The following is a 10,759-nucleotide window of genomic DNA, read 5'->3' on the forward strand; positions in this document are numbered from 1 at the left end:
CTTTGAAGACTCTGAGGAGCCTTGTTCCAACTTGAACCTTCACTGAGAAGATAGGCACCCCAGAACAAGGCTAGTTATATTTTCCCTTCAGGCTTTCAGGGCTTCGCTGGAGTGAATGTGGATCTGTGTCTATGTCTATGTCTATGTCTGTGTCTAAGTGTATGTGTATATATATTTGTGCAAGTGAATGTGTGTGCATGTATATATGCATGTATATGCATGTGTTCATACACAGATATATATATGTGTATTGTACCCCCGCATGTATATGTGTATATGTATTTTTATATATGTATATATCCATGTGTATATATGTATAAGTATGTATGCATTTTTATATGTGTTGCTCCCATTCCAGTATTATAGTAAGCATCTTCCTTATATCATTGATTGACCCACTGATTAGCTCCTAGTATCATTTAACCAATTAATACTAATACTCTTACCAAGGGATAATATATAGGCAAGAAAATATAGCCAGAACAGATGAACAAAAAAGGGGCTATATCCTCTCCCCTATATCATCTCAGGGTCTGGGGAGAGTGAGACCAAACTTACAGTGGTTGGATTGTTACCTAGCATCCCTCCTCCCTCCCTCCCTGACCAAGTTCTCTTCCAAAAGCGTCATGGCTGAGCAAAGGAGTCACTCCAGAAAACAGCAGCTCATTGCCAGGTCTGATTCACCACTGGGCAGGGATGCTACGACTCATTCCTCACTGCTGGCAAACTATGGCACGGACTAAAGTTCCCAGACCTCTAGAAGCACAGACTTCTAACCTGTCGAAGCTCATGAGTTCACTGTCATCTCCAAAACTCCTACACCCAAGATCTGGAAAGTATAGAGACAACAGAGACAGAAGGAAAAGAAAGGTTCACATCCTCTCTCTCACAGAGCTCTGCAGCATTCCATCCTTCTTACTCAAATGGCAACAGGCAGGAGGGAGACCTGGCTGCATCTGGGAGAGTTTTTTTTTGCATGTGCCCCTAGTTCCCAGTTAGCAGTTGATCAAAAAGGCAGGAAGTGAGAAGACCGTAAGCATACATAGGATACCTGTGCATGCTCTAAAGAGGAAGGAAAGTTTTTCTAGTCTCCAAGGGGGTCTCTTATACATGCTCCTGAGACTGGATTCTCATCAGCCAGTTCCCTGGTCTGCCACCCCTCTCCCCATGGATGAGGGGCACAAGTTTGCAAATTGTCAACGGATTGATCAGTTGTGTTGATTTTTTTTCTTCTTTAAAAATACGAAGGGGAAGGAACACTGGAGATAATGGTGATGTAAAAAGAAGACTAATAAAAACTTAAGAAAAAATTTTAAATATTATCCTTGACGTATATGTATAATCTATATCAAATTGCTTGCCTTCTCAATGAAGTGGGAGGGGAGGGAAGGGAGAGAATTTGGAACTCAGAATTTTGTTTATTTTTGATGTAAATAGTATTTTATTTTTTCCAATCACATGTAAAGACAATTTCCGGCATTCATTTGCATAAGGTTTTGAATTCCAAATTTTTCTCCCTTTGTTCCTCTCTCCCTCTCTTCCCCATTCCCCAAGATGGCAAGCAATCTGATGAAGGCTATTCATGTGCAATCATATCAAATATATTCTCACAGAACTCAGAATTTAAAAAAAAAGAATGTTAAAAAATTTTATATGTAATTGGAAAAACTATATAAAGTAGAAAATACATACATATATGCACGCACATACGTATATTCCTTGCCTTTCAGAGACTCAAATTCTCTTTGTGGTGAAGGAGAGGGGATAAAACATAAATAACTATGAACATACACAATATTTATAGTGCTAATGAGAGGTGATCTCAGAAGGAAGAATGGGGGGGAGATATAGGAGTAGGGGAGTAGTACTGGGAAAGCAGGAGGTAGGATTTGAAATGATTCTCGAAGGAACCCAAGGACATTTAAGAGCTGGAGCTAAAGGGGCAGAAAATTCCAGGACCCTGAGTCCCAGAATCCCCTCAGACCACCACCCCTTCTTCTGGCTCTAGCTGTTATCCAGAGAATCAGCCTTTTTGGTGATGGAACCTCCTACTGCCTCTGTGGTCCCTCCCTCTTCAGCAACCAGAGCTACTAAAGATCCAGAAGAGAAAGTTCTCCCCACCAACTCTTTGGCACTCTCAAATAGCTCATTATCAGAAATGATGAAATCAAGAGAGCTTAAAGATGCATTACTGCCTATTTCCTGATTCTCCCCAAGGATCATGGGATCTTGCCATCTGCTTCCTGATGGTCCAGTGTAGCCTGTGTCTTCTTTGTACATAATTGTTTTCATCCTTTAGCCTGTGAGCTCCTTGAGGGCAGGAACTCTATTTTGTCTTTCTTTAGATTCCCATCATCCTGTGAAGTTATTGGCCCTCTTTGAAATGAAGGATGAACAAAATTCCCAGCCCTTAACACAGGACTTGGTATACAATAGGCACTTAATAAATATTTCTAGACTGACTTGAAGCTGCTACCTCTGATTGGCGTCCTCTCCTGTCAGAAAAGAAGCTCCCTGAGAGCAGGAATTATATAGCTTTTCCATTTTTCACCTTAATATTTAATGTAGTGCTTAGCACGTACTAAGCACTTAGCAATTTTTTAATTCAATCAGCATAAGTTTCAACGGATAAACATGGAAATTCTATGAAAAACTGGGACCCTCCAAATGAAATCAACATACACAATACCTGGGGACTTCAACGTAAAGGTGGGAATAGGTTAGGGTCTTTGTCCCAATATGTCCCACTATGAGATACCTGACCACTTATCAGGTGCATTGCACGTGGGGATTGTTTTTAGGTTTGGGATGACGTAGACTCCACTGACATGCCTTCCATCTCTAAATTCAGTGATCCTGTGGTTAGAGTCTAGATTCTGGTTCACACGACCTGTGTGCATTTGGGCAAGTAACTTATCTTCTATGGCCCTCAGTTTCCTCTTTTGTAAAATGGAAAAGCTGTGGTTGGACAAGAAGATCCAGAAATTCTCTTTTAGCTCTAAATGATATGATCCTGTGATTAAATAATCAGCTTAGCCCCAACTGGTGAAGAAGGTTGTATTACCCAGTTGGTAACATAACAGATAAGGCTATGGAGTCAAGAAGGTCTGGGTTCAAATTCTGACTTGGGCGCATACCAGCTGTGTGACTTAGAATGCGTCATTTCCCCTCTCTGAGCTTCAGTCTCCTTATTTGTAAAATGTGAAAGTTGGACCTAATGCTCTCTAGTCTAGGAACCAATGATCTCAATCCCATGAGCTATGATGGATTTTACAATAAAACTAAGTTTTGTTTTCTTAATAAAAATTACAAATTCTATTTTTTTATATCACATCCAAAGGACAAGGGCTCATATTTGTTAAGTTCAGAATTTTTAAAAATGAGCGGGGGAAGAAGCATTATTTCCTAAGGATGGCATTTCATAATCATCTTGAAAAGAAAACCCTTCTTTCTTCAACCAGCATATTTTCTGTGTTAGGTTATATTTCTTTTCAAGTTGTATTAGGAGTGGTATATCAAACACCTGTTACTTGTCGATAGTAATGGCTATATAATATAGATGTGGCCAACATACTGAGTAAATCAGTATCTGTGAAAAAAAGATGATATTTTACAAGATGGTCTCTGAGGCTCTTTTCAGTTCCGATGCCATGATCCTAATCCCCCTTCCTATGGCTGCCCTTCAGATATTGGAAGACATCTGTCTCCAGTCTTCTGTTTGCTAGTCTACATATCTCCAGTTTTTTTGATCAGTACTCAAATATCACCTACTCTAAATCCCTCATTATCTCAGCTTCCCCTTTCTGAACATTCCTCAGCTTCCTCATGTCTTTCTTAAGCCTTGGAACCCAAAAAAGAATAGTCCAGATGAAGTCCAATGAGAGAAAGTACAGAGAATTCAATTCCAGGAATCTGACAGTGAAGACAGAGAAATGGATTGCCAATGCCAGGTTTGTTGGCAGTGCCCAGTTCCCAAGTTTTCATATCTCTATGGTGGCCATATGGATAGCTAGGTGAAGCAGTGGATAGAGGAGGACCTGGATTTTAATCTGGCCTCAGATGTGATCCTGGGCAAGTCACTTAACCTGTTTGCCTCAGTTTCCTCATCTGTAAAATGAGCTGGAGAAGGAAATGGCAAACCACTCCACTGTTTTTGCAAAGAAAGCCCCAAATGGGATCACAAAGAGTTGGACACAGCTGAAACAACTGAACAACAATGACAAAAACACAAAAACCAAAATGGCGGCTATAGTCTAATACTTCAAGCACCATTGTCAGTGCCAGAAATATCAAATGTTGCTGATTTATCTTTGAGTGTCAGTCACAGAGCCTGGAAAAGAATCTATAAGGCATTTTAGACCATCAGTTGCTAATCTTTTTTGTCTCAGAACTTTTTACACTCTTAAAAACAGTTGAGGATGCCAAAGAGCTTTTATTTGTGTGGCTGTATCTATCAATATTTCTCATGTTAGAAATGAAAACTGATAAATTGTAAAAATATTTATTTATTAATTCATTAAAATAATAACCCCATTACATGTTAGCATAAATGGCATATTTTAGTAAAAAATATTTTCCAAAGCAAATTAATGAGAAGAATATTTTTGCTAATCTCTTTAACGTCTGGTTTAAGAGAAGACAGCTGGATTCTCCTCTCAGCTTTTGTATTCTATCTGTGGTGATATATTTTGATAAAAGTATAGGCAGAAAATTCAGCCTCACATGACTACACAGGTGGGAAAGGGAGGAGTATTTTAACGGGAAATACAATTTTAGTATTATTATGAAGATAGTTTTAATCTCACAGATCCCTCTAAGAGGGTTTCAGGGATTCTCAGCGACCTAGGGACCACACTTGGAGATCCGATGTTCTAAGCCATTCTGTGAAGACATCCTATTTGTCAGTTGCATCCAGAAATGTCATCTAACTGCCCAAGATTACTGGGAAAGATGTTAGAAAGAAGGAAGGTCTATTTGTTAAGCACCTACAATATACTAGGCACTTTACAAATACTGTCTCGTTTGATCTTGACAACAATTCTCAGAGGGAGGTGATAATATTATCCCTACTTTACAGCTGAGGATGCAGGCTAAGTCACTAGCCGAAAGTCACCCAGTAAGTGTCTGAGATTTTCCTGATTCCAAGCCCAGCCCTCTGTCTACTTTGTCACCTGCCTTGGCCTAGCCGATGAGAGTCAGGAAAACTTGGGTTCAGATTCTACTTCTGATCCTTGACCACTGTTAGACCTTTGATGAGTCATTAAGTTTACTACAGCAGGCATTTAAGAAGCACCTCCTGTGTGTCATCTGCCACACGAGTAGCCAGGGTTACAAAGACAAAAAAAAGTAGCACCTAATCTAAAGACGTTCACATTCAACTGACCCCTCCAAGCCTCAGTTTCCTCATCTGTTAGTGAGGAGGATGATATCTATAGTGCCTACTCCACAAAGTCATTGTAGGGATCATTAAATAAGATAATGTATAGAGTGTTACACAAATTTCAGATCACTGTGTAAATGGCATTTCTGATTATCCCTAGCATTGTATAAAATTATAACTCCGTGCCTGAAACATCCTGTGTATTTCTTTCTGGGGGGCTCACCCCACCTCGAGAAGGACAAAAAGTGCCACAAGGGTCCTAGATTTGCGGGATCATCAGAAGTAGCTGAGTCCAACCCTCTCATTTTTACAGATGAGGAAATAGAGACAGAATGAGATTAAATGACTTGTACAGGGCCACACATCTGAAGTGGAATTTGAACCTGGGGCTTCCTGACTCCAAGACCAGTTTACTATATTGTGCTTACCTAGAGAAGGTCCAGAGAAATGGTATTAATATGATCAAGGGAGGTACATAAGTGAAGTAGTGGATAGAGTGCTGGGTCTGGGGTCAGGAAGATCTGAGTTTAAATCAAGCCTCAGGCACTTACTAGCTATGTGACCCTAGGCTAGTCACTTAACCCGTTTTGCCTCAGTTTTCTCATCTGTAAAGTAAGTGGCAACCCACTCTAGTATCTTTGCCAAGAAACCCCAGATGGGGTCATGGAAGTCAGATGTGACTGAACATGATCAAGGGGATTTGTTTTTAAAAAATGGGCAAGATGAAGTCTCTAAGAAGGCCATGATTGAAGTTTATAAGATTATGATAAACATAGCATTTTCCCTCAGTGTTTGGAATGTTAGAACTAGGGTGTATTACTTTGGTGCTTGGGAAAAGAGGTTGTTTAGAACAAATAACGTTCTACCTTATACAGAGGAGAGTCAATTTAATTGAACCATGGACCAAGAGGAGGTCTCCCAAAAGACAAATAATTTTAAAATCAGCTTAGATGATAACTCCCATGGATAATAGACTCATGACTTGATTGAAAGGAGCTCAACATATCTGAAGAATATTGTGATTTATTTGAAGTTGTCATAGAGCAGAATTCATCATGCCTTTGCACGAAATATCCTTCCATGTTACTGCTGGAAACTTTCTGAAGCTAATAATATGTCCCTGGAGGGATCAGTTGAAATGGATGATCAGAGAAAAGAGAGACAACTTATTTTCTTCCCTGCCTATTTCTTTTGCTCAAGGGAATGGATCCTCCTCTCTGCATGAGGGATGGTTTTGTAGACACTTGCAGACTCAAGCTGTTTCAAGCATTAGAAATTTCTGAACCTGATTCCTCCACTGAGTCATGAATTTTGAGTTAGGGAAAGTCCCTGGTGTTTCTCAGGGCACCAGGCTCTTCCTCTTTGTAAATGAGATGATCTATGTGCCATTTCACCGGCCAGGAATGTTTTCCCCAAGTCCCCTCCACCTCTTAGAATCCCAAGCTTCTTTCGAAACTTAACGACATAAAAGGAAAGAAGAATGAAAAATGAATGTCTCCAAATTACACAGAATAGCCTTGGCTCCAAAGGTTATTCCTCATTCCTTTGCTGACGTAGGGAATAAGAGTGACATCTAGGGATGCAGAATGCTGCACAGTGTCATATTTCTTTAGCATATCAATTGGTTTTGCTGAATTTTAGTTCTCTTTTGCCTCATCTTATATAAAAATTTTTTTTATTATAATGGGGTATGGGAGTGAAAGAGATCCAGGGAGAAATATAAGTAATGAAAAAGCAAAAGCTATCAATAAAATAGACTTAATTTTTAAAAAGACAAATCAAATGCAGGCTTTTGCAGGAGACCCTTCTCAATCTTCCAACCCTAACCCAGCAGCAAGTGCTTTCCCCTACAAAATTACTTTGTATCCACTTTGTAGGTATCATATATTATTTTATGTTCACAGTGTTTCTCCCTGTTAGCACATGAGCTCCTTGAAGGCAGAATCTAGTTAGCTTCTTTCTCTTTGTTGCCCCAGACCCTAGCTTAGTGTCTCATACATACACCCTTCACAGAATAAGGGGCTAAAATGCTTGCAGACTGGTTGATTGAAATGCAGTTGAACCCCCCTGACTCCTTTGCAGAGGTGCAGGGCTCCACAAATGTGAATCATTCATGTGGATCATCGATGAATGAGCATGTATTATCAGATTCATATATTATCAGATTTTTTTAAAAAATGATCAGTTTAGCTGATTTTTTTCCTCTTCCTTCTTTTCTTTCATTATTTGTTATTAGGAATGACTCTTTCGGATTGGGTAGGGCAAACGACATGGAAAATTTAGATGATGTTAAAAAGAAAAGATCTCAATTAAATTTTAAAGGCAATTAAATAGAAAGAGAGATGGATTTGGAATCAGGAGACCTGGGTTCAAATTTTGTTGTCATGTACTACTTGTGTGATCCCAGGACAAGTAATTTCCTCTCTTTAGATCTCAATTTTTTCATCTGTAAAATAGGAGGGGAGGGATTAAGAGAATTGGCCTAGATGGCTTCGGAGGTTTCTTTCATATTCCGATCTATAAGTCCATAATCTTGTCACCTCCCTAGAAACTCTGATTCCTTATCTGTAAGTAGGGAGGTTGCCCTCCAAGGCCCCTGGGTTCCCAGTAGCCCTATCATTCTCAGAAGTATTGTAAGATGAACACATCCAGGGGAGTCTTGAAATACAGAGATTACTCTCATTATTTATTTATCTCTGTTCAGGCAGATAGGGTGGGACCATCTGTAAGTTTCTTGTCAGGATCTAAGGAGGTCAGGGACAAGTTCCTACTCGTTAAGGAATCCAGGAGTGCCTGGGAGCCAGAATAGAGCTTCAGCAGAAACCCAGGTGATTAACTCGCCACAAACCAGGACTTTTTCTTACCATGTTAAGATTCGGAATTGAAACTGTCAAAATGGAAACTTCTTTTTCCCCCAGTGAAAAACTAATGCTCGTCCTTGTTCTGCATTTTCCCATTGTACACCTTCAATAACTCAACATAACAGCTCAAAGGACAGACAAGCATTTCTGTGACCCATCACCCAAACACATGCAACACAAGCTGGCATTTTTTCTATTAAAGTTTATTAAAGTAATGAAATCATGGTAACTGGATAACCGAGGTGGTTAAAAATATGCACAGAGCACACAAGCCACCTTCCTTTGACCCACAGGTCAAGCATTTTCCCTTTAAAAGTCAAAAGCAAACAATTAAGAGGCAGCTTTCTTCTGAGACCAGAGAGGGTGGTTTGTTTTTTCTAACTACTGAACCCTCAAGTGTAAACAAACTATGGATGGATTAGTAGCCCATTAGCTGGACTGAAAATGTCATTTAATATCACTTAGTAACACCGTCCAGTTCCTCACCTTTTAATGGGATCTATATTTCCTTGGGTTCATTCTCTTCCTTTCATTCTGGAGAACACGGATATTATTTAATGAAGCTAAGGAGTCTCCTTGATCCCAGATGCACTAACCCCACCTAAACCCAGGTTTTTGCTGGAAGGACCAGGCTCTCCTCCTGTCTCTTGGTTCTGCATACAATCCTGCCGGATGTTGCTTCTGAAGTGGAGGACCTGTCCTCCCCCACCAGCTCTACTTCCACGCATGGAAGGAGAAGGAACAAGATGTAAGTTCTGACCAGAAGCTTTACAGCCGAGAGAATGGCTGGTCAAAATTTATGGCCTCTTCTGGCCTCGATCCCATGTTGTTAGGTTTGTGATGTAGCAGATGCTTTGAGATGCATAAATTAAGCCAAGCGGTCCAGAAGATGAACTTTACTCCCATCCTTTTTCCTGAAGAATTTATGGCAGCAGGTCAGAATGGAAAGTTACTGCAATGTTTTTCTTGTTCCATTTGAGCCATCAGCTCTGAAGACAACAGGTATCCATGGACCAGTCCATTGGCATTGGTCCATAGACCACCACTAGAAATCTTAGTTCTAGTAGCCTCACTCTCCCTTCTCTGCCATCACCTGGGTTGTTTAAGGAGAAGTTGGGGCTGTATTGATAGGGCTCCATGCCACACTGGAGTTGATCATTAATGCATTTGGCAGACTCTCTCTGGTGATGGCATTCCCACCATTGGAATTGGTCAGGCCCAAGTCCCCTGTGAGCTCCCCACTGGTGCTGCGGTTGTTATCAGAGTCTCCTGTTGACTTTTGCCAAAGATGGCAAGTGATCAGCTTGGAGAAGAAGTTGGGGAAAGATGGGCTAGAGAAGTAATATACCAGGGGGTCCAGCATGCTATTCATGTAGGTGAAGCTGAGGGTGATATAAAAGGCCAGGTCTGCTGAACGGTAGATCTCACAGTTGCTGGTGCCCTGTGAGTAGAGAAGCCAGAAGATTCTTATCCTCACAGCCACACTGGGCAAAAAGCAGATCACAAAGACAATGGTGACCACCATGACGAATCGGATGGCCCGCTTGATCTTAACCTGCTTGTCCAATTGCCTCTTCCGAAGGCTCCAGATGATGCTGGCAGAGCAGAATATGATGATGCCAAGGGGCAGGAAAAACTCCAGGAGAAACATGGCATCGTGCCAGCCAAAGGTTGGGCAGATGGCAAAGCTGCTGCAGAACTGTGAGTCTCCCATCTTTTTCACATGGGAGGTGACAAGGAGATGGCCGGTAAGGGCAATGGTGATACCCCACAGAAGGAAGCTGATGATGGCCGCTGTTCTATTGGATAGCTTATTCAACGCATGATGGGGGTGAACCACTCGAAAGTATCGGTCCACAGCCACGACCGTAAGGAAGATAATGCTGCCCTGCCGGTTCATGGCTAACATAAAGAGCATCATCCGGCAAGGGATGTCACCAAACTTCCAGTCCCATTTTCTGACATAGTTATCCGTCAGGAAGGGAAGGCAGAAGATCAGAAGCAAATCAGCCATAGCCAGATTGAAGAGGAAGATTCGGCTGGATTTCCAGGACTTGAGGAAAAAGCAGAAAGCCCACAGAGCCAGACCATTGCCAATGGTCCCAAATACAAACTCCAGTCCCAGCACTGGGGGCAACACCCGAGGAATAAATTCATCACGGAAGACACAGCAGTTGTTGCTACTCATGGCTTGGTTTTGCAAAGAGAGAACCTCCACCAAAGAGTTTCTTCCTTACAACTGGCGGATCGGATTGCCTCTCCTCATGAGCTCTCAAGGAAAGAGGTGTGTGCGTGAGGGTGACTAACTGTGGGCTTGTCTTTATGTTAGGTCAGAAGTGTCGAAATAGATGACTGAATGGTTACCAGGAAACTACGAGACAGCTTAAAAAAAGAGAGAGAGAGAAAAAGACAGAGAGCAGAGAGATTATGCAACCTTTCACTAGCTGTTTGCATAAACAAATAATAAAAATCCCTGAGGTCAATAGAACTCACAATACTTGGTGAAAATGTGAAGGGT

At 41.1% G+C, this 10,759-nt stretch overlaps 1 protein-coding gene across 1 annotated transcript; it reads right to left on the bottom strand.

Moving 5' to 3' along the window:
* Positions 1-7,643: 7,643 nt before the first annotated feature.
* On the bottom strand, positions 7,644-10,461 carry LOC140499335 (hydroxycarboxylic acid receptor 2-like). The gene has a single exon (XM_072600598.1). It carries the CDS (start codon positions 10,427-10,429, stop codon positions 9,344-9,346), a length of 1,086 nt encoding a protein of 361 aa, XP_072456699.1. The 5' UTR covers positions 10,430-10,461; the 3' UTR covers positions 7,644-9,343.
* Positions 10,462-10,759: the final 298 nt, after the last annotated feature.

The sequence above is a fragment of the Notamacropus eugenii genome, chromosome 4 (assembly GCF_028372415.1).
Source record: "Notamacropus eugenii isolate mMacEug1 chromosome 4, mMacEug1.pri_v2, whole genome shotgun sequence".
Lineage (NCBI taxonomy): Eukaryota > Metazoa > Chordata > Mammalia > Diprotodontia > Macropodidae > Notamacropus > Notamacropus eugenii.